The following is a 27,041-nucleotide window of genomic DNA, read 5'->3' as shown; positions in this document are numbered from 1 at the left end:
CACTGCACGGCACTGCACTCTCTCTTCGTATCTTTAGGGGAAGCCAGTCACTGAATATCTGGATTGGGGGGTTCAAGCCTTACGGTATTTATCCCTGGGTTTCTAAACCTTTCTGAACCATGATACTAAGGATACAGAAGGTAAAAACAGGTTAATTAAGGTACGTAGTCAAGGATAACATACATCTACAGCTTGGTTGGTATATTAGGTCAGTTGGGATCATGTGCTAGGCCCACTAAACTCCTCAAGCCATCAACCATTCCATGCATGAAGGGGTGCTAAATCTAACTCCAAAGTGATGAAAACAAAAGTACAAGGGTATAAAGACGACAGACACCGGGAGCAGCCCACCACCCGCCCCAGAAAGAAAAGGGGGAAAAAAAAAACAAAAACACCTAAGATCACGCCCCCAATTTCGCCGAACACTGCGGACAATACCACTTGCCCACGGGCTCGCGGGTCAACCCGACACACTTCCAATGGAACCACTCGAACTCGCAGTCCTCGTTGTCGCACGCCACCATATCGCCATGGCTGACGCTGCGACACGTACAATACACCTTGGTATCCTCGTTGCCCTCGTCCTCCTCCTCCTCGTCCAGATCGTCCTCCGCGCCGCCGCCGCCGCCGCCGCCGCCCACCCCGGCATGTTCCGAGTCCGACATGTCGGCGCTGCTGAGCAGGGAGTCATCCTCGTCGTCTTCACCCCCGCCGCCACCACCACCACCCGGTCCAGCAGCCGCTGATGACGAAGGGGAGAATTTCTTGGTGAGTTTGAGGCGGCCGCTGGCGCTGGAGGATCGCTTGGTGTGCTTCCCACTCAACCCGCCGCTGCCACCGCCGCCACCGCCGCCGCCGCCGCCGCCACTGCCGGCCTTGAGTTTCTTGAGCTGCTGGTGCGGCGCGACCTTCTTGGTGAGGGCCTTCTTGGTGGTCGAGGCGGAGCTGCGGGGCCCGGCGCTGCCAGCGCGGCTGGAGGCGGGCGTGCCCCCGCCTTTCGGGGTGCCGGGGCCCAACGAGGATTGACGGAGGTTGGAGGAGGCGGCGGGGAGGGTGCCCAGGGAGGCGTTCAGCCGGCGGCGCTTGTTCTCGACGGCGCCGGCGGACGATTCGCGCTGGTGCCGTTGCTGGAAGTGCACGGTGCCCGACGGGGTGGCGGGGGCGGAGGAGCGCGCGGCGGACGGGGAGCTCAGCAGAGCGGCCGCCGCCGCGGCGGTCGTGGCGTTGCGGCCGAGGGACTGGTTCAGGCGTTGGGTGGCGCCCAGGATGAGGTTCGCCGCGCCGCCGGAGGCGGAGGCAGAGCCGCCGCCGCCGCCGCCATTGGTGGCGTGGGCGGTTGGGGAGGAGGATGCGCCGCCGGCGGTGTCAACGGTGGCGTCCGGGAAGAAGATGCGCGGGGGGTCGCGGTATTGGTCTTTGTTGTGGAAGAGGGAAGGGAGCGGGGGGTCGTTCGAGAGCATGCCGTTGCTTTGGAGTTTGTGGATCGCGATGTCCAGCCGCTTGATCTGGCGGTCCAGGAGAACGCAGGCCTTCTCGCTGAGTTGGATCTTCTCGTCCTGCAGGAGTTGCGATTTGTCGAGATTCTGCAGAATGGTCTTGCTGTATTGCTCCTCCTTCGGGTTGGGCGTCAGGCTGCCGTTGAGTTTGATGAATTTCTGGAGACTGGTGTCGCGCGAGTTGATGGTCGTCCGGCATTCTTGGATGGTCTTGTCTTTGGCTTGAATCTCCTCCATCAGGTGATTGATTTCGGCGGGTAAGTTGGCCACATCGTGCACGAACTGTTCGAGCACCGTGGCGGGGTCCTCTTGTAATTGCGACATCCTTCACGCTGGCTGCTCACGGTCTCAATGCTGAAGCACAGTTAAAAGCTGTAACTTCAGCACCGTGTGCTCACTGTGTTCGGGAGTCTGCGGTTCGTGATGCTAGCACTGTGATGTGTGGTTCAGCGATGGAGTGGTTGATCGAGAGGCTAGCGCAATGGGAGATCGATGGTCGCAAGGGATTCGGCTGGAAAGTTAAGGATGCTTCGTGCTTATCGATCGGAGGAGCCAATCGATAGAGACACGTCGGAGTTTAGATGTTCCGGGTACGAAAAAGCTGCTTACTAAGAGGTAAACAACTCGAGAGTGACAGTGGCACAGCAGCTGCGTGCTATTATTTACATCCCAAACCACTCATCTATTGTTTATGAAAGATATAGAACAGCAAAATACTGAGGAATGAACTACTTGGTACCCTCTTTGTGTATCGTGTCAGCTAAACGTTCAGGCAAAACCAGGTATATCATATACAAGAAGAAAAATACCCAGCGATTAAAGCCGGCACTATTAACGTATTCCTGATACGCTTTCTCTCCAAGTGGTAGTATTCCACCTCTCGAAGAGATTCTCATTATTGAGACAATGCCAAAATCATTGGCCACAATGCGCCTCGTTCATTGCATCGAGCTGGAACATAGCAGCATAACCCAAACCGCGTCGCTATGCTAATTCTATACGAGACCGACTGCATGCACGAACGTGTACATAGCCAATGAATCGACGGGAAACGAAGTTGATAAACGAAGATATTAGGTGGGTGAAGCGACCGGAGAGCGCAGCCACCCCGGCATGTCAAAGTATCGAGAAAAGAAGAGTATCTTCCAAAGACACAAGTTTGGGAGGAGCCTGCCAAATCCTAACCGAATCGAACTATAAAGGAGTAGAGACGAGGGTCGCAGCCTGATAGATGGTGAGATGCATCAAGGACACAATCCTTGAGGGCAGCTGCTGAGCCAAGAGTGGAAGTTGCCATCCGATGGATGTCCATCACACCCAGCAAGATTCAACTCTTGCTACTGGAATATCCCGAGTCCTGAGGCGTTCTAAGGTCGCCTGCAATGCCGCTGTTGAATTTGATTGAGTGTTGAGCGCAGGCGTATCCGACCAGGACGACTTTTTCCTGGACAGAGTGGCCGCGCTGACCGTAGGCTTCACACGGGTCAACCGCGTGCTGGAAGTAGAGACACCGGCAAGCTGCGAATCGTTCCACGAGTTTGTAGCACATGATGATTGTGTATTATGGTGGTGGGTGACAAGTTGAAAGGCATAGGTTGTCTCGAACAAAATGGCAAATCTAACGTCCTGCGTGCGCTGCGATAGGTATGAAAGGCAGCAGACGATTAACCGATCAAAGAATGGTAGCTAGTCGCACGACGCGACAGCCCGACAGCGATGGATGCAATTTACAACAGTGGTCTGCAGTATGTTGAATGAAGGAATCTTGATTGTTAAGGCGACCCAGGAGCATGTTCACAGAAAGGACTCAATCATTAGCCGGATGCAAAGATCAAGACAAGTTGACACCGCCGGACAAGCACAGTTGTCGTTCTAAGTTGTTTTCGATAACGAACAGAGGAGAACAGTCGACTCCGATGTGAAGAGTCCATAAACCGAGACCTCGGCTGTTAATGGATGATTGCTTGAGAGCTCTTCGAGCGGACCTCTTCCATCACGGGGATTATTGAAGATGAAGAACAGACGGTGACAAGCAAGAAGCAGAACCGTCGAGGTTAAGCAAAAATTAGTGAAGCCACAGGGGAAAGAGCACTGAGGGATGGTAGCATGACCGAGCAGGAGGGGCGGAAGGGTGGGCAAGAAAGCAAGAAGAGAAAAGGTGGGAAGGAAAGGGAAGGGAAGGGGAAGGGAAATGGAAAGGGAAAGAGAAAAGAAGAGACGGAATGATAGAATGCAGCCGAAAACCAAGAGGGCAGATTGGTGGTCCCCCCAGGTAGGCCAGCCTCATAGGGCAGAGTTGCAAGCAGTCGATCAGTGGGGAGGGGAGAGAATTCCCGGTCAGGCTGAACCTCACGGACCAGCGTTGGTATTCAATATCCACCCGGTTCAGCTGGAATGGCTTGTTCCTCCAGAGCCAAAACATAACATCTCTTTCAATGGGTCGGGTGTTCTCCGAAAGAGCGAAAGAGCGAAAGAGCGAAAGAGGGGAGGGGGAGTGACCGGCCGTAAGGCTGCAGGATATGCAGGACGACAAGCAGCCCCGTTCTCGATCAAGCCTGCCGGGGATTGGACCAAGCAGGTTTAGTGGTCCAACCATAAGCAATGTCCATTGCTTCGTGATAAGAAACCATCTCAGTTTTGGTGGGAACACCCGAGTGTTGACCCGGCTGATGGCATCGGGCAGTGGAAGTGGAAGTGGAAGTGGAAGTGGAAGTGGATAAAAACCATGGCGTAGGGCTGAACTCGAGAATAGAAACTTGGAACCAAATTCCTCCACCACGTGCCCGCCAATTGGCCTGGTTTGTTCCGCCTCCAGTCCAGCCACCGTATCAGGCAACAATCCTCTGGATTTCATGGTTCATGGATTCGGAATATCGGGAATTCGGAATGCTTCCTCGCATCCCCTGCTGTGAGCATTATTGAATATCATTTCTATTGTAATTCATTATGACTAAAAGAAAAGCTTCGTACTCTTCACTAAGGGAACCAGAGACTTGGGTACAATGGGTAATCTTGTCCTGAGAAAGGGGTCCTGGTTCGCGATGATATGCATGATGAGGTAATTTTCGGGACCTGTAGGGCTGACCGTCCAGATGAAAGACCTGGCACAAAACTGGAGCTGCAATTCGCTAGGCGAAGTCTGATCAAAAAGTGAGTTCCTCGCTGAAATGCCCTTGGCCGCGTTGATGAAGGCACTACACAGTGGATTATTGTACTGTACAGTACATCGATGACTTTCTGGCGCTGTTTGTTGAAGCCTTAAAATACCAGCACCTGATTGCGGTCCATACTTGGTGCTACTGGTTTTGCGGCTTCTTATATACGTAGTATTCTCTTCAACTCATCTCAACCACCAAGCGACATCTCCTACAAATGTTTACGCACACCATCGCTTGCAGTCATAAAGTAGGCATTGATAAGTTAAACCATCAAATCATCACTTCATCATTCATGTCCCGGCGCACCAATAGAGGACTTGTCAGGGCATTGATGGAAAGGCCTTACCGGGACCACTCATCCTGTCATTCCATCCGCCGGGCCATACTGCTGTTTCTAGTAGAGGGCGGATATTTCCGTTGTTCGTTCTTCACTCCTGACCACACCACTCTCACCACAGCCATAATTCTCTTTCTCCTTCTTCAATCCCCACCTACTGTCTCCTTCCACCCCCTTCGACGAGACACTCCTCACTTCCTTCACAACCACCACCTCCACTACAGCGAAGCGAGACCGGCTCGTCCGTAGCAGAGCCCACAGTCTGGCACTGTCCCCTGATCTTCTCCCTCTTCTGTTTTTTTTTTTTTTTTTCCATCTGTTTTCTGTGAGCCTCTTCGAGTGCCAGATCTGTGGTCCACATTGCCCCGTCTCTGCCAGAAAGGGGCAACATGTTATACGGTCCATTTTAGTATAAATCGGTCCGGTCCCAAACCAAAATGAGTAGTCTGCTCCACGTCACGCTGCCAGCACACCATCAAGGATAGAGGAACGGATCCTGACAGTGCGCATGAGCTGATCGATGAGAATCGACATTCTTCCTTCATCACCTCACAGACAATGAGATTATCTCCGGACAACAATTCCCTGCCTTCTGACGGCACTCCGTGCCCGTCTGTACTCCTCATCACTGTCCTCCGACTCGGAGCAACTGGCCTCCGAAGACTCGGTAACATACCCGCAGCGACTGCCTCCACAGTCTAGCTTGACACGGTCTCCCTTGCGGGTGATCCCATAGCGCTCACACCGGCAGATTGGGGTCGGGGGGTCACTCATGGAACTGAGCGACGAGGGAGAGGTACTGCCCGAGGAGCGGGACGACAACGAGCTGCCCGCAGAGCTGGGCGGGCTGTTGGAGAGGGAGTACTCGTCCGACAGACGGGATCCCGCAAACCGCCGGGTCAGATCGTCCATGGTGGGGGGCCCACCGACAAAGTCAGTCTCCCGGATCTGGCGAGAGGCGTAGGGCTTGGAGGGCTTGGGGTGCTGAATCTTGGATGGCGAGAGAGCCCGGCCCTTGACCACTTCCGAGGCCGCCGAGGTCCGACGGTGGCTCTTGCTTGGGGCGGAGGAAGAGCTGGAGGACTTGCCGCCGGGAACATCCAGGATGTTGAGCTTGCGTCCAGTGGTGGGCTCCACAGTATATTCAACAGCAGGGTCATGGGAGACGTGATAGCCATCCATGATGTACTGTAGTCAGTCAGTCAGCAAGGTGCGTCATTAGGAGAGAAGGAAGCAGGATCACTGACGTAGTACCAGTAGCGGCCACCCAACTTGAGCATGGAAGTCTGGAAGCGGAACTTGCCCACCCACGAGCCAGACTTGTTCTCATCGCGCGAGAGAGGGATCTGTCGGGAGTAGTTGTCCCACGAACCGACCAGGTGGACGGTCTTGACATTGGAGGACGTCCGAAGAGAGAACTTGAGCTGAACGGACGACATTATGGCGATAGTATGCAAATGAATCGGACCAGAATTATACTAGAAGATTAGATTATGGTAGAAAGGAATAGAATAAATAATCGTGTCGACGATGGCGGTGCTAATGTTGCCGGGGCGAAGTGACTGCCAGAGTCAATTCGATTCAGCCTCGTGCTGCGGCGGATTGCTGAACTGTTGGTTCGTTGGCTGTGCAAGACAACAAAGCGTTAGGCTTGACGGGGATCCAGTCCTCGACACGTCAAAAGGTAGAAAGAAGATTAAGGTGTAAGACGAGCAAGTTTGTCTGAGCTGGAAGCAAATCGGGAACAAAAACTAATGTCGACCAGCGACAAGGTATTGAACCGTGGGAAGTTTGTACAGTTCTGAAGTATCCTGTGCGAAATGAAGCAAGACAACAACAAGGGAACATCCAGAAGCACAGCTCTAGGATGGTTATGGTTATGATTTTTTTGTTTTGGTAGGTGGGTGATATTAAGGGTAGTATAAAATGGGGTTGGTAAGAATTGAAGATGAAGTATGAGGATGAAGAAACAACAAACAAGCAAGTGCAACCAGTGCACAGGATACTTCAAAAACCACAGGCAGAACAGACAAGACTAGCTTGCTGAAGAAAGAAAGAAAAAAAGAAGGGAAAAGGAGGGAAGGCCGACGAGGGCCCGGCGGGTAAGAAGGCTCTTTTATGAGGTGAGGGAGGGAGAGAGGGAGGGAGGAGTTGTCCACATCCACATGAAAGATGGTAACTAATTACCTACACTAGGAATAGTAAACTGCCAGGTAAGTGACGGACTGTCACACCCCAGCAGCGGGTAAGTCCAGGGTTCGATTGGCCTGCTCTCTCCAGCCCGTCTCCGAGCCTTCAGCCATTAAGAAAGCGTTGCTTGCCGCCCAGCCAGCAACCTTGAACCTATGACATTCTCCTTCTTCACTCTTTGCTGCACTATCGTCACCCATCATCGAGGTTAAAGTTCACCAGATTGAGGAGGGGAAGCCCAGAATAGACTCGTAGAGGGTCAAAGTCTGCTCCCTCACTGGCCAATGCCTCACCTATCACTACACATGTCTCCATTATCACGGACAGTCCGGGTGGGGAGGACTGCATGACAAAGAGGGGGAATATGCAGACGTGCATGGCATGGGCACATCCTGCACATCCTGCACCTCTTCACCTACACAACCACGGCTTATTATTATTGATTCGGCTCCAAAGCCAGGATTTATTCAGTCAAAGTACAGCAAAGTATATCGTAATCCCAACCCCTTCGCTGCTCACTCATCATCATCCGCCAAAAATAAAAAAAAAAAAAAAAAAAGAAAAAGAAAAGAAATCACAATCCTCAGATCCTTTGTACGCCGGAAAATGCCGAATCAGTCGAGTCTTCGGTTGATATCGCAGATCTTGATAGTGGGGAAGGATGGGAAGCAAATTCAAAGGGAAAAAAAAAAGAAAAGGAAAACACCGGAAGGCGAGAAAGGAAGTTATCATGATATAGAGAGGCGGGGGTGAGGAAAGAGAGGGGAAAAAATGGAAAGAAAAAGAAATTCAACTGATGTACATGGATGGTATTCCTTGTTCTCTCTCTCACCGCACGGACACTCCAGACCGGTTGGTAAACATGCGAGCGGCAATGTTCATCGAGGCCAGCTCTTGGAACAGAAGCTTGGCTGCATATGGGATATGCACCTGCGAAATACGGTGCTTGTTGTTGCAGAGTCGGCACTCGAATAGACCTTTCTTGAGTTTTCTGCAGAATCTCCGTTAGCATGGCCCATTCACTACAGTCCACTAATCAGGGAAGCATCGTCAAACTTACGCAACCGGGGTCATTAAGCCACAGTCATCGCAGATATGCACGCGGAAGGGGTCCGACACATCGAACAACCGCTCTTTCAGGAAGGCACTGGCTCCGTGCGCGATCATACAATCGCGCTCCATCTCTCCGAATCGAAGACCACCATCACGGGCACGACCCTCCACAGGCTGTCTCGTCAAGATCTGCGTAGGCCCACGTGCACGGGCATGGATCTTGTCGTCCACCATGTGGCGCAGACGCTGGTAGTAGGTCGGCCCTAAGAAGACCTGGGCTACCATCTTGCGCCCCGTGTGGCCGTTGTACATCACCTCAAATCCACGAGACTGGTAGCCGTGTTCACGAAGAAGACGGGAAATTGAGTCGACCGTGACATCGGTGAACGGTGTGGCGTCACCCTCAAATCCACGTAGCGCAGAAACCTTACTAAGCTGACACTCAATCAAGTGGGCAATTGTCATACGAGAAGGAATGGCGTGGGGATTGATGATCAAATCGGGAGCCACACCCTCACGGGTGAATGGCATATCCTCTTGACGGTAAGTGATACCAATGGTACCCTTCTGTCCGTGACGCGAGGCGAACTTGTCACCGATTTGGGGAACCTTGGTTGTCCTCATGCGCACCTTGACGAATTTCAGGTCGTCGTTACTCGTAGATACCAACACCTGGTCCACGATACCATTCTCCGTGCTTCTGAGGGGAGTGGAAGCGTCCGCTTTGGTGTGCGCCTTGGTCCGTTGGCCCAACTCCTCCGCGTCTGGAGCCAAAGGTGCGGTTTTACCAATGATGATATCCTCACCGGAGACACGAACACCCGGGGCGATGATGCCATCCTCGTCAAGCTTATCATAGGTTCCCTTCCGCATGCCGAGGGTGTCCGATCTCATCGGCTTCTCGAAGCGTTCAATGACTTGCAATCCCACCATTTTCTCGCTGTCGGTGTAAGTACGGTAGAAGAGACTGCGGAACAAACCACGATCGATACTGCTCTGGTTCATCACAACGGAATCTTCCTGGTTATAACCAGAGTAGACAGCGATAGCGACGATGGCGTTCTGACCGGCGGGGAGCTCGCGGAATCGCAAGAATTCCATGGACCGCGTTGTGGCCAGGGGCTTTTGAGGGTAGTAGAGGATGTTGGCCATCGTCTCCATACGTTGGTCGAAGTTGGTCAAGAAGACACCCATGGCTTGTTTACCCATAGCAGACTGATAGGTGTTACGGGGAGACTGGTTGTGATCTGGGAAGGGAATGATACTGGCACAAACACCAAGGATCATACTGGGATGAATCTCGCAGTGAGTCCAAGTGTGCGCTTTTTGACTGAGAATGGAGCGTACACGCTTGTTGGGATCGTGTAGCTCCTCATCCGGAAGAGCATAACCAGCCTGGAGTTGCTTGGAAATTTCGAGATCTTCCGGAGTCATGGAAATCATGATGGTCTCTTCTTCTTCAGCATCGACGTACTCCACTACACCAGACTTCACCAGGCCATCCCAACCGAAGTAACGATCGCGGCGGTCTTCTGGATCCAAATCTGGAGGCAAGTCTTTATCTTGTTCCAGTTTGCGGATGTGTTCTTTGTTAAGCACCAAAGAGCCGCAGTTTTCACTCTTTGGGTCATTGTCGATAACGTAGAGCGGCCGGCAGACGCGTCCAGCATCGGTAAAGATCTTGAACTCCCGCTCACGAATGTCTCGAATCAGACTGACCTCGTGCGAGATCATGTTGCGGCGACGAAGGGAAAGCATCGTGTTGACAAGGTGAGCGGGGTCTCTGTGGATACCAACCCAGACACCATTGACAAACACCTTGGTAGCGTTCGGTGTCACTTGAGGTTCGAACTCCTCGAGGACTTCCATGTTACGCTGAATCATGAAATCAATGATAGGCTCGCTGGGCGTACCGACGGTGATGTAGCACATGAGAGCCAAGTTCTTGACCAAGCCACAAGCTTGACCTTCGGGGGTTTCAGCCGGACACACCAGACCCCAATGAGTGTTGTGAAGCTGACGAGGCTTGGCGATCTTTCCGTCTCGCCCGATGGGTGTATTGGTTCGACGAAGATGGGACAATGTGGAGGCGTAAGTGTAACGACTGAGCACCTGAGACACACCGGCCTTGGAGCTAGCTGCCTTCTTCTGCTCACCCCAGTTACCCGTAGCAAGAGCATACTTCAATCCTGCCGACAAGGTGCTAGCCTTGATACCAATGTTCAGGTAAATCTCTCTGTTCGTCTCCACGCACCGCTGAACATATCGCTGTAGATCGCGGGTGACGCGGGTGAACAAAACTCGGAAAAGGTTCGCAAGAAGAGGACCGGCCAAGTCCAGGCGCTTCTTACCGAAATGATCACGATCGTCGACATCCCGACGACCCAGAGCACACTGGAGAAGTCGGTGCACCATGTAACCCAAGAAGAAGGCTTTCCGCGTCTCACTACCTTCGCTCTGAGAGATATGCGGGAGGAACTCTTTCTGCATGATCTCACGGGCATAGCGAACACGGCGCTCGTGGTTCATGCTGGACTGGGAAGACCCACGCTTGGCGATGAAGTCAAGCGCGACCTCGCGGTCCTGAATAACGAAACCTTCTTCAATACATGGCTTCAGCATCTCCAGCATAGGTGTGTCGTTGCGGTCATAACAAATGTGGTTCAGAATATCTTCATCAGAGACCACTCCGAGAGCTCTGAAAACAACCACAATTGGAATGTCGGTCTTCACGTAGGGCAGTGTCGACCGGATCGTTGGACCAAATCCACCCTTGGCACTATCACCTTTCGCAAACAGCTTCAGGGACAATTGTGACAAAAGCCGCGAACCCTTCTCGACAGCACTGCGAATTTCCGCAACATAAGGTGTGGGACTAGGTGGTGCCTTTTTGAAAACCTGGACCGTGTTGCCAGCACTGCGTTCCTGGGCGATCAGAACCTTCTCACTTCCGTTAATGATGAAGTAACCGCCCGAGTCGTAAGGGCACTCATTCCAGTTGTAGAGAGCCTGTTCGCTCAAGTCCTTAAGAATACAGTACTTGGACTTGAGCATGATGGGCACCTTTCCGATGAATACCGTCTCCTCCTTAGCTTGGTCAGCGGGTAGTTCCTTCTGCTCCCACGAAAGATAGGTGCCATGAGCTTTGCGATCCTCGCTCGGGTCACCCATCTCATCCTCATCCCGGTCGGCAATCAGACGTTCCCGACCCTCCATAATCTTCTTGGTGACACCCAGGTATAGAGGACTGGCATATGTGAGGTTACGCAGACGAGCCTCCTGCGGCAACATGATGGTCGTCGCACCATCACCTTCCGTCACGGAGGGGCGGGAGAGCATGACAGTTCCGAACTTGAGCTCGTATCGGCGGACAACAACCGGGTCGATTTCATCTTCGGCGGGGGGAAGCGTCTGATCTAGAGTCACTTGGCCTTGTTCCTCCACCAACTCTTGCATCGTTGACGAGATGAACTCATCGAAAGAGTCTAGCTGTTGTGAAACCAGACCCTTGGTGTCGAAAAAGGACGAGATAACGGTCCAGCAATCCTCCGACGTGATCCCCTCGTCCATATCATCGTAGTACTCGTCCTCGTATGCATCCTCGTAGTCGGCCATCTTGACGGAAAATCGGTCACGGACCTAGCGGAATAAAAGACAAAGATTCAAGAAGGCGCAAAGGGCGCGACGCGCTCGGCGGAAAATATCCCACTCGACGGTCGCCAAAGGGCTAATGTCAGAGGGTAGACACCGGGGGTGAGATTTCGAGATGAGCAAGGACAGAAGCAGTCAAAGAGCCGGGAGCCTCAAGAGGATGATGAGGTTTGAAGAAAGACCCAGGCCACCGGTGATGCTGGTGAAGGGAGCAAGCAGCTGGGGGAAGTGCTTCAAGTCTCCGGGTGGGCGATGATGGATCTTGCTTGATGAGCAGAGAGAGAGAGCCGCCACTAGTCCCTCCCGACCGCCTGCTGCTGCTGGCGCCGCTGGAAGTTTACTAAACTAAACTAGACCAACTAAGGGATAACACTAATCCGAAACAAAGAAGCACAGTCACGTGATCGGTATTTATTTATTGAATTCGATTCACTTTGGTGTTACATTACAATACACAGTACATCCACAATGACCTCACCCTCGATCAACTCAACCTGTGCTTCCTATGCTTATGCACCTTGGGTGAATGCTCATGGTTTGCTAGCAGCTATACCAAACTTGGCCTTCCGTATCCCATCATACAAACTGTAGAAGCGTCTCCAGCATCTCCTTATGATCCTTTTGCCCCGGATCTTCCTCCGAAAGACCTTCTACTTGCTCTGGATGTACAGGATCGTCAGTCTTTGTTCCCATGGTGAAGAGTTTAGGTGGTATGTTATCCCCATACCTTGTAAGGTTGCCTTGATCGAGGACAAATCCTCATCCCGGTCTGCGAGAAGGGAAACAATCTTCCTCTTGGCCCCATCATCTTCGGCCACAAGCCAAGCCAGTATCACGTCAATGAGCTGCAAAAGTGTCAGAGGATGTGGGCGGGACTGAGACTGGAGTCAAGTATGAGCTGCGAACCTGAAGCGAAAACAGCCCAGCGTCAAACCGCCGGGATAACCATTCGCTGGCCATGACCTCCTGTTCCTCTGGTGTGAAGCTTTTCCGTTCCTTCTCAATCGCTTGCTCGACGGGGGATACTCTCGAGGCATAATCCCGTCGTAGCTTAACGAGTTTCTCGATCTTTTCATAGTCCTTCTCCATGAACTTGGCAAGGGTACGGATACGCGGCGCGGACCCTCCAGGTAACAGGCGCAGGAGAGAAGCAAAAATGCCCAGTAAATGTTCGACCGTCTGGTTCTCTTGCTGCTGAATGTCAACGCAGCCCGAGCACTCACGAGAAGGATTCAACATACCTTGCGCTTGAACATGCCAAACACAGTACTCAAACATGCTGCTTCAATGAACCTCTCGCATGCACTTGCACCGGCTGCACCACCTAGAGCATGATCCAAGACTCGTAAAGCTCTCTGTTTACTGAACTTCCCTTCTTTCAGCATAATCTGAGCGAGTTCAATCCCTTCACTTTGCAAGAATTTTTCCTTGCCAGATTCCTCATCAACGACGCAAATCAAACAGTCAAACAGATTCTCGACGTATTCCTCCTCGTCAGAATCTTTCTCCGGATCACGCTTGCGATATTGGCTAAGTAATTGGAGAAGAACCTCGACGCCGTCCAATCTCACGAACCTGTCGCGATTCTTGGCTGTAGATTGAAGTAAGATTGCCAGAATCTCAGCCGAATATTGTTGGTTCTGGCTCACGGGCCTTTCCTTTTTCTGAATACGAGATATGAGCCAAGGCAGAACATTGGGGTCCTTTCCTATCTTCTCGGCAATTGACGCTTGCGAAGCGAGGTTTTCAAGAACATCTTTGGAGGTCTTAGTAGTTTGTCGAGTTATCGAAGGACAGCGGACTCACTTAGCACGTAGTATACTCCTGCTCTGTCAACCTCGGATTCTTCGTCTAGCCTAGACAGATTTTGCGCTAGTAGTTCAATGAGATCGGCATCCATCTACCACGATTAGCAATTTTCTAGCTTCGGTATTCAAGTGAATATACCATAGCGTTGACAAGTGTGTCCCATTGCTCCTGCTCAGCTTCCACATCTTCGTCGGTCAGTTCCCCAATGATTTGGATGGCATCGATCGCAATGTCGGCATTTTCATGGGAGAGTAAGGATACAAGTGAGCCAACGCAGCCCAACTTTGCGAATTCATCGAACAGTTCGGGGTGCTCGGAGAGAATCGATAGGCCCTTGATCTCAGTATCGAGGTCCGCTTCCGAAGCCATGAACCTAGGAAGCTTAGCAAGATTTGTTCTTCCATATCAATAGCGACCCAGATAAAACCCACTTTTGGGGATCATTCTCGAATTTACCGCGAAGCTCGGCATTCTTGGATATCTTCTTCTCGAAATTCAGGGCGAATCGTCGCACCCAGGCAAGGTCGAATTTCTCCAGCTAAGCCACATCAGCACTCATCCCCATGCAGCTCCACGAGCCATTGCCTTACCGATGTCTCTTCCTCTTCATGCTGGTCAATGTATTGCATAGCCTGAGCGGTCTGGCGCTCCATACCACCGCCGAAAAAGCGGCCTTCTTCGTCGTCGGGAACATCTTCGGCCTCGAAATCCGGGGGTAATTCTGGGCCGGCATAGTCGTCCTCTGCGTCGCCTTCTTCTTCTTCTTCTTCTTCTTCTACCATCGCCACCTTCCCTTTTGATTTAACATCTCCACCCGCGTCCAGCTTAGCCGCTTTATAGAGCTCATCTTGCATTGAACGTCAGCACCGTCCGCCGGACAAGAGGGGTTTTCGTAACGAACTTGGGTCTTTCGAGGCGTCAAACTTGCGCTTTGAACTCGCTGCGGATGAAGGTTTCTTTAGACGTTAGAAAGCGTTTGGGGCCATATTGTCATCCTAGGTTCTGTACCTTGAAGAGCTCATCGATGCTCGTCATAGCTGCGGCTTGCGCGAGTGGAACTCACGAAGGATCTCGTCACCGCCAACTCCTGTCAAGTGAATACGCGGTATACAAATCGATCAGTCTGATATCCAGTACGTGAATCCGCCTTGTTGACCAATTCAAGTAAGTTGCGATCGCTGGCTGCTGCTGCTTGATTGACTGATCGCGCCGCAGCTCGCAAGCCGATACGGGTGCCGCGATAAGCTAAAGGCGCAGCTGCCAAGCATGGAAAGATTTCTCGGACTCCGGCATCATTCCGCATTGCCCTCAACCGCAACTCCATTTACTCCATTCATCTCTACAACGCATTACAACAACCCCCCTCTCAAGCTCCAGCTTTAATCCATCCACCTCCACGTCTCATTCACATCATGGCCCCCAGACAGCGCGTCGTTTCCGGTCGCCCCCAGAAGGGTTTCCTCAGCACCGCCTATGAGGAACTTACTGCCGCCGAAAACGCTACCATCGTTCGAAGCCTTCTTGTCTTCGGTGTAAGTGCCAAATCTCAAATTCCTGCATTGGCATCTTGCAATAGGGACCGAAAAACTAACTGTTCTTCTATCAGGCTGGCGTCGCTTTCCTCCACAGCAGCCTCGGCGAGCTCCTCCTCCCTCCGTAAGTTCGAGTTAACACCGAGTCCCTGTCAACCGCTCAGGACGTCGGCCGGCCAGGATCACACAGGTTGCTAATGATTGATGAGCAGTATGTAAATGGATACCCTATGCCTCCGTCCAACTCCGTGAATATGAAGGCCGCCCGACAGGCCGGGAATCGGGTCGACCATTGATCACTGGATACGTGCGGAATCTTTCTATGCTATTGCTCTCGACATCCGAAGTTAATGAATACGTGTATTATATTTTTCGTGCATAAAACGGCTCGCAGCGCTGGTGGATGGGATAAGTCCTGCCATATCATCTCTGAGAGTCTCTCTTTTCCGTCGTTTGAATAGACATGTGATCCTAATCACGTCTCGCTCGTCTTGGACACCCTGCGTGCGTAGTACCCAGGAAATAGTTGATGTTCTAGAGTTCGACCAAGCCACTGTCACGCGTCTCTGAAACCCTTTGCATTTGGTATTACCTCGCGCTGTGAGACGAGCCACGAGATGTTTCGACAGCCTCTAGTACTATACACCCATAAGAGGCCGGTTATCAAGTAGAGGCAGGTTGTCGACTCGTTTACAGACAAATATACTCACATCATCGGTCCGGGTGACATTGAAAGCAAGTGATGGTGCCTGGGGCATCAAGAACTGAAATGTCGCTGTAAGCAACCGATCTATTTTTGAGAATCTTTCGGGAGGTATTGTCGTGCGGCCAGGCGGTCTCGCTGAATGCCTATCTATGAGTGGATACAAAGCACAATAAATGAGAATGCCTTTCAGAAGCCGATCATTCTTCTGCTTATTATTGTTATCGAGTCTCCCTTGTCTGTCTGGGGTGAACAACTGAAAGGGTGGCCATTGAATTGAATAAAGGCTCTTTGTCTGCTCCGGACATTAAGGAACATTCAACCTCGACATGCAAGCATTATCATCAATACTGATAAAAGCCTCTTGTGCCCTTCGAGATCATAGATCATGGCATAGAGCATCATATTTACCATCTACGACGATTGACTGACCCAAATCAACCGCCACTAGCATTATTCTTTCATGATGCAAGCAAATCTAACAGTGCCACTGACCCCAGACGCCATGCTCGAGTTCGCTTTGCCCGGATTCACATTTCTGTCTCATTTTCTATTGACCCACTTCAATTTTGACCTGTCCCATTATAATTACATTTTCCTCCTCATCATCAGTATCGGCATGGCATGGCGGCATTTTCTGCAATTGTTTGTGACTCCACTAAGCTCTGCCTTGGCATATCTTAGTGACTCATTCACTTGCAGAATAGAGGTACAAGGCCAGGACAGCATCTACAGATATCTCATGTACTGGGTGGTACATCATAGATCCATGACTAGAGCCAAGCATCTCCTTGCCAGCAACATGCTGTCGGTCGGCGGTCGATATGTCCATATAAGAGCCAGCCTTGACCCCAGCCAAGACGATAATGAGCCTGAGTATCAGTCAGGAGACAATTTCGATGAATAGTGGAACAAGGTTATCAAGCAACGCCAGACCCAGCCCTTGCACTTCATCCCCTCCACGGAGGAGCACCACTTTTTGTACGCCAGCCCTTGGTACTCTTGGTGTTTCTGGCGCTGGATCAAGTTCCAGCGCACCAAAAGTAGCGAGGACACGTATGTCAACGATCGAATCGTCATCTCCTGCTGGGGACTGCCGCTCTGTAACTGGGGCCTAGGCATGCTCAAGCAGCTGCTGGCCGAAGCGCAGCAGACGTGGCTTGACAAAGACCAGGATAAAGTCGAGATTTGGAGTGCCCGAGGGGGGGCGTGGCACCCGTGTGATGGGCGTGTTCCCAGGCCGCTGGACAGTGTGGTGCTTGACCAGGAAACCAAAGCTGGGGTCTTGGCTGATATTGCGAGATTTCTCATGAACAAAACCGTCTACGAGGTGCGAGGGCTTCCGTATCGTCGGGGCTACTTGCTCCATGGCCCGCCTGGAACTGGCAAGACCAGTCTATGTTATGCCATTGCCGGACACCTGAAGCTACCGATCTATGTGATAGACCCCAGTTCGTCTTCTCTGGACGAAAACAGCTTCCGAACACTCTTTTCCGAATTGCCTTCGAGGTGTATCGTTATGATGGAGGATGTGGACTGTACGGATATCACCAAGTCACGGGCACCTGGGCACGACAAGAACGACCAGAACATGATGATGTCTGGACGCCCCCTTACTCAGAACGGCATCTCGCTCTCTGTTCTTCTCAATGCCATCGACGGCGTCGATGCAAGTGAAGGTCGCATTCTCATGATGACGAGCAACCACGCCGAAAAGTTGGATGCGGCACTGATCCGTCCCGGACGGGTGGACATGCGCATCGAGTTCAAGTACGCGGCACGTGACGAGATGGAGTCGTATTTCAAGACGTTCTACTCGCCTCTACATACTCTGAGGCATGTAATGCAGATCCAACATGGGGATCGAGTGCCCATGATCACATCTGGAGACGTCGACAGGCTGGCCTGCGACTTTGCCGCACAGATCCCCACGGGGCAACTTACGGTTGCGGAGCTCCAGGGGCATCTTTTAGAGCACAAAGACGATCCTCAAGCGGCTATCGGAAACTTAGAGGTACTGCTCCAGAAAACGAAAACTCAGCGCGACGAGCGTGTCAAGGAGCAGTTGAAAGAGCAACAAGTGGAGATGAAGAAGGAGAGGGAGAAGACCCTGAGCAAGGAAATAGAGATGGAGAGAAGGCTGCAGAGAGAGGAGTCTCCCGCTGAGAGAAAAAAATACCATTTGCGGTCACGGGGGCGAATTGGCTACTAGGATTATCTGTATATAATCCTATTGCTGCACTATACTGTATACACCTATGATATAAGGAGACTCTACTGTATCATATCTATTTAGTACGTACTGAATGATCTACAGGCCAAACTACCCAGAATGGCCTAGTATCACCCCACAGCTGACCCCAACTTTTCTCTTCGGCGCGGGGCAATCAAAGTAGAGATTATCTAAGCCAAACTCCACTCAACTTCTGGAAGACTGGAACTAACCCATCATTATCCACCCCCGACTAAAAACAATCCTCGCCTCGGAGGACAAGCGTCAGGGAAGCTTGATCCTATTTTACATGCAACTAACGCAGCTGCCCCGGCGACCTTATTCTTATTGTGGCTGATATATTCCAAAGAATATGTTAGCAGCGAAGCGCAAGCCGCCAAGTGCGGAGACCGACGATGATAATCCGCCGGCGCCTAAAAGAAGCAACAGCCTGGGATACAATCCGCATGCGCCCTGGCTACAAGATGCCAGACCGTCTCGGAGCTGGCGGACTTTGGGCGAACGGGCTCACCGACCCTCCCTACCACTGGAGAACATGGTTTCCACTGTCCGAGATCTGATAGACCCAGATTTCGATCCCCTAATCGCTCTGCTGGATGATGAGCCGCGATTTTTGAAGCCGCTTCCAGCACGCATCCCCCAAGAGGACTTGGAATTTCTGCGGTTCCGTGGAGCTCTGACAATCCCCGAGAGTGGTCTGCGAAATGAGCTCCTGCGCTGCTATATCAAGTGGGTGCACAGCTTCATGCCGGTGCTGAACCTACAGGAGTTCTTGAGGTGCGTGGCCGAGAATGACCCCAATGGGAATGTCAGCTTGCTGCTGTTCCAGGCGGTCATGTTTGTAGCCACTGCGTTCGTGGATATCAAACATCTGCAGGATGCTGGTTATGCGACCCGGAAAAGCGCGCGAAGTGTATTCTTTACACGGTTGAGGGTATGTGCGATGCTCAGTTCACCCTCTCAAACATGATTCCTTTTTTGTTCTGTGGGCTGACTAGGAGCACTAGCTGCTTTACTCCTTGGACTGCGAAGACGATCGAATCGTCATCTTGCAGACACTCCTTCTCATGACTTATTGGTCTGATCATCAGAATAACCCGCACAGAGACATCTGGGATTGGATTGGTGTCTGCAATACGCAAGCCCATTCAATAGGGTTGAACAGGGATGCATCCACAGCTAATATGGACCCAAAGATGAAGAGGCTGAGGGCTCGCATATGGTGGAGTCTATACTCACGCGATCGTCTCATTGCCATGGGTTTGAGGCGTCCTACTCAGGTCAATGAGGGGACAAGCAATGTACCCATGTTGAGACTTGAGGACTTCGACTTCGAGCCTTTTCATCCTGCAGTCATTGAGATGTTTCGCTGTCGTCAGCTCGAGGACGTATCCCACCAAAAGCGCCTAGCTACCATGTTCATCGAAAAGGCCAAGCTGTGCCAAAGCATAGGGAGAGTCTTGTTCGCGCAGTACTCACCATCTCAGTGCCAATTCGGTGTGACAAACCGGACAACTATCAGTCTGGTTCCCAGACAAGCGTCAGAATCAGAGTTGGCACGATGCAGTCAGCGACTCGAATCATGGTTGAGCGCTCTCCCAAAGGATGCACAATTCATCCCTGCGTCACGAACCAATATCCATGATGGAGAAGATGTCTTGCTTCTTCACGGCGCAATGGTACGAATGCTATACCATGCGACGACGAGCGCCCTATACCGACCCTGGGCATTTTTACCCAAGAAGGATCAACACAAGGCGCGTCTTGATCTAATTAACACAGCACAGACGAAGATGCAGGACGCTGTCATTGGTATTACTCATATCATTCAAGGTCTCAACCAATTGAACCTCACACGCTTTCTGCCACAATCCGGGGTAACGGTAATCATCCCCGCTGCTGTAGCCCATCTGACGAACTCGTTATCCGGCAACCCCTCAACACGAGAATCCAGCATCCACCACTTCCAGCGCTGCATCCAAGTCTTGCAAGGGCTCCAAGACATCTATCCCGCAGCAGACATGGAAGTAGCTAACATCGAAGCTGCGGTCAAGGTTCAATCGGACTGCAATAACGCTCTTTTACAAATCATGCAGCTGGACACTCCGTCGTCTCCGAACACCATGCACCAACATCAGGCGCGGAAACCAAGTACTGCCTCCACCTCCCGAACGATGATCTCAGCGGATGGGAAAAATTCCAGTCAATGGACCCCTCCTCGAGACGATCAGGAACCAACTGACTCTGCCACGCCGATCCTGAAACAACCCGACCCTAGAGCCAGCGGCTCCTCCCGAGCCCGCCGCGAAAGCAACCTCACAGCATCATCAGCCACGGCAGCCTCCCTTAACGCCAACCCTCCATCCTTACACAAAGCCCAACCAACCCCACCACATGATTTCGAGGATCCCTTCAGTCATGTTTTCCACGATCATCCTTCTGTTTCACCCCGCCAACAAAACTCCCAAGCCGACCAGCAAGTCCAGTCGCACGACAACTCGATCCTAGACCAAACGGACTTTTTCTTCGACCTTGACCTCGACCTCGACAGTTATGATGCTGACTTCCCATCCCAAGAAGGGCGTGACTCGACCGCCACGGCAGCGACAGCAGCCGACCACACCACCGCCGCCGACATGGACATCGACTGGGCGAACGAGCTTCTCCGCTGGGTTGACCCGGGCCAAAGTCAGGGCCGTGAGCTGACGTCCGATGACCACGATCGCAATGACCTCTTCCGGATCTTTGACCCCGAAAGCATAAGTGGCAACGTGCAGCAGCACGAAATGACGACGACCGGGTTCACCCCTAGGAACATTACGGGCGATCTGGACCGGGATTTAGGGTTAACCGGAGAAGAGGATGGCATGTTTTGATCCCCGAGATACATGGCGATCAGCAACAGTAAAAAGCGACAGATCAGCCCGACACCTCCTGTACAGACCAAACCATCTATCATCAGCGTTGGAGGATAGCAACAATAAATTGCACATATAACAGGTTTATCCCCTTGTATGTCTTCGTCTTTCTATTTCTCTACTTCGTACAGTCATAAAATCAAGCCCAGCACTCAATCTGGAAAAGGCCCGCGAATCTAAGGTAGTGAGTAGATAGCTTGGGAGACTCGCTCGCTAGGGTGGAAATTCAGCAATGGTTAGGGAGTAGGCCGCGAGGGCTGCGTAGGTAGAAGTCGGTAAAAGCGTCGGAAACGCCACACTATTCCTTCTGCGTCCACCGATTCTTCTCATCACCCTTCTCCCACTCATGCTCGATATACCCGAGCTTCTTCTTGACGCTCTGCACAGTTGCCTTGTCGCCCGTGTTCTTGCCCATGTTGTCGCTAAGTTTCACGGCGGGCCGGCCGTTGGCGGTGGAGATCTTGATGACGATGTTCAGGGGCTTGGATTTCTCCCCGTCAGATTTGTTGGTAAAATCATCTGTTTTGGTTTCCCCGAAGTAGGGTCACATATTAGTTCATGTGGGCTTTTCAGTGGTCTTTCACTCTATTGAAAGAAGTGGGTTGAATGAGGAAGACAGGCGGTAAGATGGATGAAACGTACTCGTGAAAAAGGTGCCTACGCCGAAAACGGGCTGGAAGCCGGCTTCCTCGGCAATGACCTTGTATTCGACACAGTGCTCGATGTCCAGGGAGTCCGAGAACACGACCGTCTTGGGTTCCTTAATTCCCTCCCGGTCGTAAAATTCACGGACCATCTTCACAAAGTAGGTGGGATCGCCGGAGTCCTGGCGCACACCGGTGTAGACCTGGGCGTAGGTCTTGGTGGGATGCTCGCCCTGGGCGTCTTGCAAGGGAGCAGAGATGGGAGGCGTTGTCCGTGCCTCGCTTTGGATGGTGGATTGGACCGTCGTGCCGGGCCCGGAGGCAGTTGTGCTGACGGCGCCCACGCCGGCGCTGGTGTAGGCGGGGATATGTTTGCGGAACGCATCGAGGAAAGCCGGGGTGCCGAAGGTGTCGGTCAAGGCGACGCCCAGAACCTGCTTTCCAGTTAGAGCCAATTCTGGGGGGGAAGGTGGGGCACGTACTCCTTCCCCGAAGCAACCAAGCCAATACCGGAGAGCCATCTCGTTGGCGTTCTCGTAGTCGTCCGTAATGGCAGCGATGGTCATGTACCATTCGTGAGCGACTGTGCCCACAGGGGTCACGTCGTACATCATGGCGAAATGAACATTGCTCGTGCCAGTGAACGCACCCTTCCAGCCACGCTTTTTCCCCTCCTCCGCGGCGCGAGAGAGTCCCTTCATGACCAGGTCTTGGGTGTGATAGTCGCGCCGTCTTCGGGATCCGAACTCGGAGAAGATGCACCCGTGCTCTAACAACGTGCAGCCCTTGCGGAACGCCTTCTCCTCCTGGCAGCTGTAGTCCCAGTCCTTATCGCTGAACATGAAGTACGCTTGGCTGGTCAGGGCCAGCAACGGGATCTCGTAGAGGATGGTGTCCACCCAGAGACCTTTGACAACATAGTCTACATCACCCTTGTCTTCGTCACTACCAGTGTCGCCCTCCCCGGGGGTAAAGTGAATTTCGACCTGCTCCGAGGGCTTGAGTTTGAATGTGGTCAGGAAGTGCAGGTAGGCATCGTTGAAGTAGGGGCATTTCTTCTTCAGGAATTCGATCTCGGCGCTTGTAACTTGGATATTTCCGAGCTCTGAACAGAGATAATCCGTCGTTAGTCAGACCGAAAGTGATCGATTCCCTTTTGCCAACTTACTGTCCAGCTGCGCCAGAAGCCATTTGTAAGCACCCCGCGTCAGCTTCATGTCGGCGGTGCGGTTCGTGAAGCCATAGGTGACATCTGCGCGTTGGTTCGACCGGTCAAAAAAATCTGTGCGCCCAGCAAGCTCTAGTCCGAGACTGCTTACAAGTATCAGGGAAGTATTTGAGGATGGCGCATTGCATCGTCAACTTGTACAAGTCCGTATCAAGCAGCGAGAAGATGCCCTCCGGGAGCGGAGGGGATGCTTCTTGAGTCATGGCTGGGATTGTACGATCAAAATGTAAGAGTATGGGAGACAAATTGGAGGTAGCGATTCTCTTCCTGAGAGAATTCCAAGCTACTCAAGAGTGCACGAGGTTGGAAAACCCCCAAGGGAGTTGCTTTGCTGCGCGGGGAGAGCAAAGGAAAAGATAGTGTTTGGCCTGTTTGCACACTGAGGGGCTTCCGTCATCCGCGGGCGACGTCATCCAATTACTTCCTGACTTTCTACTACAACTGAATGAATCTTGTTGGACTCTCCCGTCTTCTACTTGACTCAAGCCTTGGAAAGAGGTCTCAATCGCGTGGGAATCATGGCTGCATTGCGTGGCCCGCATCTACAGAAGGCGTCATCTCGGCCTAGACTGCCTTTTGCGTCTATCGCCGGGATGCAGAACTACCGAATATCTTTGCCTTTCATTGCATATCGAGCCTGTCCATAACTGTCGCATCCAAAAGAAGACATTATCACCGAGGTGCTACCTGCAACTAGTGGAGTGATCTCGCTTCCTGTCCTTTGTCTTCACTCCGATGACCTGGCAGTCATCGGTAAAGATAACTAATTGCCTAGATCAACAAATCCTCGCAAATCGATAGCACTGCTCGGCCCCACCGTGCGAATATCACTAGCGTGCGCTGTCAACGGTCTCGATTTGGGGCGGATGCACAACATAGGCTCAGTCGCACTCGCAGTCGCCTGCCTGGAACTGAGCCCATCGGTAGGCCATGAGACTAGCATGGCTATACCTTTCTCCCGACTTACCGTCCCAGATATTGCATTTTCACATGCTTCAGGGAGTAATCAAAAGTGCAAGGATTATCCTTGTCTGTGGCTGAGTCTTGCTTACCGCAGACGCATCTTGCATTGGCAAGCATACCCCGGGTCTGCAGGACATTGTTCGTTCATTCTCGACGCGCACTGCCATTGGCACATAAAAGGAAAGCACGAGCACTGGATAGGGCTCAAGACGAGATGATCCAATCTAAATTCTTTGACTCTGGAGGCCTTGATGCCGATTTACCTCGAGTTTTGGCGCGATACTATCTTCGCAAAATAAACCGCAAGTGGAAAGAACGCACTTTTCAATCTTCCATCATGATCTGGGCCTGTAATGGTCTTCGTGAGATAATAACTAGCTAGAAGTGTTGTATCGAAGCTCAGAACAGCTCGGGTCCTGAAAGATCACAACTCAAAGACCCGGCAATAGTTACGAAAGTTGACCTCGAGATTTAGCAGCTGCTAAGACTACAACTCTCAAAAAGGGTTTCATCGAGGAGGGACCTTCAACCTGACAGCGCAGAGCCATGTCTCTACATTAACACATCCGCTTGGGTGACCCGGGGAAGTCATATGTAACCCTGATGTTCGACAATGTCATTGGGCTCGAAATGGACCATCCTACGTATGCGAAGACACAGTCTAGGCCCGTTAGTCGACAGGGGTTTCTCCGATTTACACGCTGAGTTTAGCTGTCCTTGGCCAGGTGTGACTCTGCACAAATTTCCATGATCCTGGGTGCTTTGCCTCAGCCTATCAATTTGAACCCTGAGTCTGGCGCTTGACAACACAAAGATCGTAATAGGCCATGCGAGGACGCCATAGTTACTGGTGTCTATAACTAGACAGGCATCTCTTGTTTACAGATGTGGCGAGCCGGCGGCAATTGATTAACAGACATAAGATATAGGCACCTAATATGTCCCTCTTCGTGTTATCTCTTCTAGTCATCATTTACTACGTACTGAGAAACATTTATCGTCTCTATTTTCACCCGCTCCGCAAGATTCCCGGACCTCCAATAGCAGCGATTACTGGCTTCCATGAGTTCTATCTTGATGTCATTAGAGGTGGAAAGTTCTTCTGGAAGGTCGAAGAGATGCATAAGAGATATGGTATACCGGGTTTGAAGCCCTTGCTGGCATGAGCTCCCTTGTTGAAGAGAACTAGGTCCCATGGTGCGGATAAACCCTCGAGAAGTCCACATCATCGATCCCGCAATGTACGATGAGATTTACGCCGGTTAACAGTCGCAAACGGAACAAGGACCCGGTCTTTGTCTCCTCCTTCGCGTCCCCAAGCTCTGTCATAGCAACGATTGATCATGACCTTCACCGCGCGAGACGAAGCTTGCTGAATCCTTTCTTCTCAAAGAAAGCGGTAATGGAACTCTCCACCGTCCTCCAAGAGAAGATTGCCCGACTATCATGGCATCTGGAGAGATTCTATGCTGACGGAGCGGTGGATGCCCTGCACACTGCCTTCGTTGGTCTGACAGGGGATACCATCACTCATTACTTGTATGGTCAAGGCAAGGGCTACCTATCCGATCCAGATCTCACCAAGCGTGACTTCATCTGGGAGCTGATGTTCGAAAGTACCAACTCATGCCATTTGTTTCGATTTCTCCCAAGCATCCTCCGACTGATCAAGGCTCTTCCTGGCCGTTGGATGCGTCTCATTCGTCCTAAACTAGCTCAAATCTATGCGATGCAAGAGCAGATCGCGCAGCAGTCACAGGACGCCCTGCTCAACAAAGACAGTCACACCAATACCGTAGGCTCAATATATCAGGTCCTCGCTGATCCGTCTCTTGCCCTGGAGGACTGCACCCTGGTCCGTCTTCGTGATGAGAGCTTCATACTTCTAGTCGCCGGGACAGAAACCACCGCTTCAACGTTGACCTTTGCCGTCTACCAACTCCTGCGCGACAGAGGAATGTTCCTCAGACTGCGCGAGGAACTGAAGCAGGTCATGCCTGCACCATGCCACGAACCCAAATGGTCTCAACTGGAGCAATTGCCTTACCTGGTAACCCCCTGAGCACAAACACCCCCGTCTCGGTCACATGGGTATGTACAAGTTTCTAATGGGTATGCCACCATAGACAGCCATCATAAACGAAGCCCTCCGACTCAGCGCAACGCCCATGCGACCAGTTCGAGTAGCCCCATCCGAGTCCTTACAGTACAAACAATATACAATTCCACCCGGTGTACGTCGTTCTCCGCACCTTCTTTATATCCCCAAAAGCAACCACCCGGCAAACCCAAACTCACAGTGAACCCACCCAACTAACATCGCAATCACTCCCCAAAAAGACCCCCATCAGCACAATCAGCTACTTCATCCACCGCAACCCCCAGATCTTCCCCGACCCAAACACCTTCCGACCCGAGCGCTGGCTTGAAGCCGCCGAGCGGGGCGAAAGTCTCACCCGGTACCTCGTCCCCTTCGCACGGGGCAGCAGGATCTGTATCGGGATGAAGTGAGTGAGATCCCATCACCTTTCTGATTTCATATATGCCTGCCCTCCCTTCATAGAAAGCTTGTCCTCCTCCTTGGAAGTCAAGCCTAGCAGCCAGAGCCCAGTATCAGATCTTCGCACACAGGGCTAACAAGTTTTCCAAAAACTTCATTGGCCGGTTCACAAACAGTCTGGCCTACGCGGAACTCTACATGACCATTGCATCCATCGTGAGGCGGTTCGACCTCGAGCTCTGCGATACGAACCCCGAGGACATGGAATTCGTCCGGGAGAAGATCCTGCAACGGCCGAAGAAAGGCGTCTGGACGTTGAAGGCGAGGGTCGTGGGGATTGTTGTGGAGTGAGGGGTGAGGGTTTGTGGGCTGCTGGGCTGCTGGGCTGCTGGTGGATTGCCGGGGGAGTTGGGGGGATTCAACTTCCGATTGACGTTCTTACCACGTATTGATGGTGTCCTGGCGAGGTTCATATGGAGCGTGGTGATTGTATTTGTCACAACTAGTTTGCTCTCGTCTACGAGCTCATTTACCGTGAGAAGTCTGGAGACCGTGGGGTGCGTATGCGTGACGACGTATTCATGAACAATTACTTGATAGTGGATTGGATGTAAATAAATACTGGT

General features: G+C 52.0%; 11 protein-coding genes across 11 annotated transcripts; 4 read left to right on the top strand and 7 right to left on the bottom strand.

Moving 5' to 3' along the window:
* Positions 1–229: 229 nt before the first annotated feature.
* BO86DRAFT_334536 (putative PHD finger domain protein) lies at positions 230–2,005 on the bottom strand. The gene has a single exon (XM_025668859.1). The coding sequence runs from the start codon at positions 1,818–1,820 to the stop codon at positions 402–404; it is 1,419 nt and encodes a 472-aa protein (XP_025529929.1). The 5' UTR covers positions 1,821–2,005; the 3' UTR covers positions 230–401.
* Positions 2,006–2,880: 875 nt separating this feature from the next.
* On the bottom strand, positions 2,881–3,045 carry BO86DRAFT_290461 (uncharacterized protein; the record flags this gene model as incomplete). The annotated part of the gene is made up of 1 exon (XM_025667380.1): positions 2,881–3,045. A coding segment is annotated over one exon (165 nt), but the record flags the coding sequence as incomplete, so codon positions are not given.
* Positions 3,046–3,303: 258 nt separating this feature from the next.
* BO86DRAFT_26739 (uncharacterized protein) lies at positions 3,304–4,215 on the bottom strand. Its single transcript, XM_025667203.1, has one exon. It carries the CDS (start codon positions 4,090–4,092, stop codon positions 3,562–3,564), a length of 531 nt encoding a protein of 176 aa, XP_025529927.1. The 5' UTR covers positions 4,093–4,215; the 3' UTR covers positions 3,304–3,561.
* A 1,182-nt stretch (positions 4,216–5,397) lies between these two features.
* Positions 5,398–6,665, bottom strand: esdC (GTP-binding protein EsdC). The gene is made up of 2 exons (XM_025667202.1): positions 6,239–6,665; positions 5,398–6,179 (listed from the first exon to the last, which is right to left on the bottom strand). The coding sequence occupies exons 1-2, from the start codon at positions 6,428–6,430 to the stop codon at positions 5,556–5,558; spliced, it is 816 nt and encodes a 271-aa protein (XP_025529926.1). The 5' UTR covers positions 6,431–6,665; the 3' UTR covers positions 5,398–5,555.
* A 1,064-nt stretch (positions 6,666–7,729) lies between these two features.
* Positions 7,730–12,128, bottom strand: BO86DRAFT_357956 (DNA-directed RNA polymerase II core subunit RPB2). Its single transcript, XM_025669723.1, has 2 exons — positions 8,242–12,128; positions 7,730–8,187 (listed from the first exon to the last, which is right to left on the bottom strand). The coding sequence occupies exons 1-2, from the start codon at positions 11,847–11,849 to the stop codon at positions 8,010–8,012; spliced, it is 3,786 nt and encodes a 1,261-aa protein (XP_025529925.1). The 5' UTR covers positions 11,850–12,128; the 3' UTR covers positions 7,730–8,009.
* A 223-nt stretch (positions 12,129–12,351) lies between these two features.
* BO86DRAFT_357953 (beta-catenin-like protein 1) lies at positions 12,352–14,877 on the bottom strand. The gene is made up of 10 exons (XM_025669722.1): positions 14,703–14,877; positions 14,596–14,650; positions 14,285–14,541; positions 14,126–14,232; positions 13,833–14,067; positions 13,692–13,785; positions 13,127–13,641; positions 12,792–13,076; positions 12,613–12,730; positions 12,352–12,544 (listed from the first exon to the last, which is right to left on the bottom strand). Exons 1-10 carry the CDS (start codon positions 14,727–14,729, stop codon positions 12,462–12,464), a joined length of 1,776 nt encoding a protein of 591 aa, XP_025529924.1. The 5' UTR covers positions 14,730–14,877; the 3' UTR covers positions 12,352–12,461.
* Positions 14,878–15,011: 134 nt separating this feature from the next.
* Positions 15,012–15,510, top strand: BO86DRAFT_387482 (putative TOM core complex subunit Tom6). Its single transcript, XM_025671604.1, has 2 exons — positions 15,012–15,226; positions 15,301–15,510. The coding sequence occupies exons 1-2, from the start codon at positions 15,107–15,109 to the stop codon at positions 15,352–15,354; spliced, it is 174 nt and encodes a 57-aa protein (XP_025529923.1). The 5' UTR covers positions 15,012–15,106; the 3' UTR covers positions 15,355–15,510.
* Positions 15,511–16,360: 850 nt separating this feature from the next.
* BO86DRAFT_425383 (BCS1 and AAA domain-containing protein) lies at positions 16,361–18,141 on the top strand (the record flags this gene model as incomplete). The annotated part of the gene is made up of 2 exons (XM_025675478.1): positions 16,361–16,683; positions 16,837–18,141. The coding sequence occupies exons 1-2, from the start codon at positions 16,393–16,395 to the stop codon at positions 18,139–18,141; spliced, it is 1,596 nt and encodes a 531-aa protein (XP_025529922.1). The 5' UTR covers positions 16,361–16,392.
* A 373-nt stretch (positions 18,142–18,514) lies between these two features.
* BO86DRAFT_334518 (transcription factor domain-containing protein) lies at positions 18,515–21,121 on the top strand (the record flags this gene model as incomplete). The annotated part of the gene is made up of 2 exons (XM_025668858.1): positions 18,515–19,096; positions 19,170–21,121. The coding sequence occupies 2 exons, from the start codon at positions 18,515–18,517 to the stop codon at positions 21,036–21,038; spliced, it is 2,451 nt and encodes an 816-aa protein (XP_025529921.1). The 3' UTR covers positions 21,039–21,121.
* Positions 21,122–21,190: 69 nt separating this feature from the next.
* Positions 21,191–23,255, bottom strand: BO86DRAFT_454761 (nicotinate phosphoribosyltransferase). The gene is made up of 5 exons (XM_025677073.1): positions 23,044–23,255; positions 22,893–22,976; positions 22,207–22,829; positions 21,723–22,158; positions 21,191–21,599 (listed from the first exon to the last, which is right to left on the bottom strand). Exons 1-5 carry the CDS (start codon positions 23,153–23,155, stop codon positions 21,379–21,381), a joined length of 1,476 nt encoding a protein of 491 aa, XP_025529920.1. The 5' UTR covers positions 23,156–23,255; the 3' UTR covers positions 21,191–21,378.
* Positions 23,256–25,135: 1,880 nt separating this feature from the next.
* Positions 25,136–26,992, top strand: BO86DRAFT_408211 (cytochrome P450). The gene is made up of 4 exons (XM_025674330.1): positions 25,136–25,965; positions 26,042–26,149; positions 26,256–26,422; positions 26,592–26,992. The coding sequence occupies exons 1-4, from the start codon at positions 25,162–25,164 to the stop codon at positions 26,764–26,766; spliced, it is 1,254 nt and encodes a 417-aa protein (XP_025529919.1). The 5' UTR covers positions 25,136–25,161; the 3' UTR covers positions 26,767–26,992.
* Positions 26,993–27,041: the final 49 nt, after the last annotated feature.

Source organism: Aspergillus japonicus (assembly GCF_003184785.1).
Source record: "Aspergillus japonicus CBS 114.51 unplaced genomic scaffold BO86scaffold_11, whole genome shotgun sequence".
Lineage (NCBI taxonomy): Eukaryota > Fungi > Ascomycota > Eurotiomycetes > Eurotiales > Aspergillaceae > Aspergillus > Aspergillus japonicus.
The sequence above is the reverse complement of the archived record's forward strand: the minus strand, read 5'-3'. Positions and strand labels throughout refer to the sequence as shown.

Coding starts and splice junctions, on each gene's coding strand:
- BO86DRAFT_334536 (XM_025668859.1), bottom strand. CDS start 1,820: ATGTCGCAATTACAAGAGGACCCCGCCACGGTGCTCGAACAGTTCGTG.
- BO86DRAFT_26739 (XM_025667203.1), bottom strand. CDS start 4,092: ATGGTTGGACCACTAAACCTGCTTGGTCCAATCCCCGGCAGGCTTGAT.
- esdC (XM_025667202.1), bottom strand. CDS start 6,430: ATGTCGTCCGTTCAGCTCAAGTTCTCTCTTCGGACGTCCTCCAATGTC. Junction 6,180..6,238: donor GTGGCCGCTACTGGTACTAC/GTCAGTGATCCT, acceptor GACTGACTACAG/TACATCATGGATGGCTATCA.
- BO86DRAFT_357956 (XM_025669723.1), bottom strand. CDS start 11,849: ATGGCCGACTACGAGGATGCATACGAGGACGAGTACTACGATGATATG. Junction 8,188..8,241: donor GGCTTAATGACCCCGGTTGC/GTAAGTTTGACG, acceptor TGGGCCATGCTA/ACGGAGATTCTGCAGAAAAC.
- BO86DRAFT_357953 (XM_025669722.1), bottom strand. CDS start 14,729: ATGACGAGCATCGATGAGCTCTTCAAG. Junction 14,542..14,595: donor TGACGCCTCGAAAGACCCAA/GTTCGTTACGAA, acceptor GTTCAATGCAAG/ATGAGCTCTATAAAGCGGCT. Junction 12,731..12,791: donor CTGGGCTGTTTTCGCTTCAG/GTTCGCAGCTCA, acceptor ACACTTTTGCAG/CTCATTGACGTGATACTGGC.
- BO86DRAFT_387482 (XM_025671604.1), top strand. CDS start 15,107: ATGGCCCCCAGACAGCGCGTCGTTTCCGGTCGCCCCCAGAAGGGTTTC. Junction 15,227..15,300: donor GAAGCCTTCTTGTCTTCGGT/GTAAGTGCCAAA, acceptor TTCTTCTATCAG/GCTGGCGTCGCTTTCCTCCA.
- BO86DRAFT_454761 (XM_025677073.1), bottom strand. CDS start 23,155: ATGACTCAAGAAGCATCCCCTCCGCTCCCGGAGGGCATCTTCTCGCTG. Junction 22,977..23,043: donor CAAATACTTCCCTGATACTT/GTAAGCAGTCTC, acceptor ACCAACGCGCAG/ATGTCACCTATGGCTTCACG. Junction 22,159..22,206: donor TTGGTTGCTTCGGGGAAGGA/GTACGTGCCCCA, acceptor ACTGGAAAGCAG/GTTCTGGGCGTCGCCTTGAC.
- BO86DRAFT_408211 (XM_025674330.1), top strand. CDS start 25,162: ATGAGATTTACGCCGGTTAACAGTCGCAAACGGAACAAGGACCCGGTC. Junction 26,150..26,255: donor AATATACAATTCCACCCGGT/GTACGTCGTTCT, acceptor CTCCCCAAAAAG/ACCCCCATCAGCACAATCAG. Junction 26,423..26,591: donor AGGATCTGTATCGGGATGAA/GTGAGTGAGATC, acceptor GTTCACAAACAG/TCTGGCCTACGCGGAACTCT.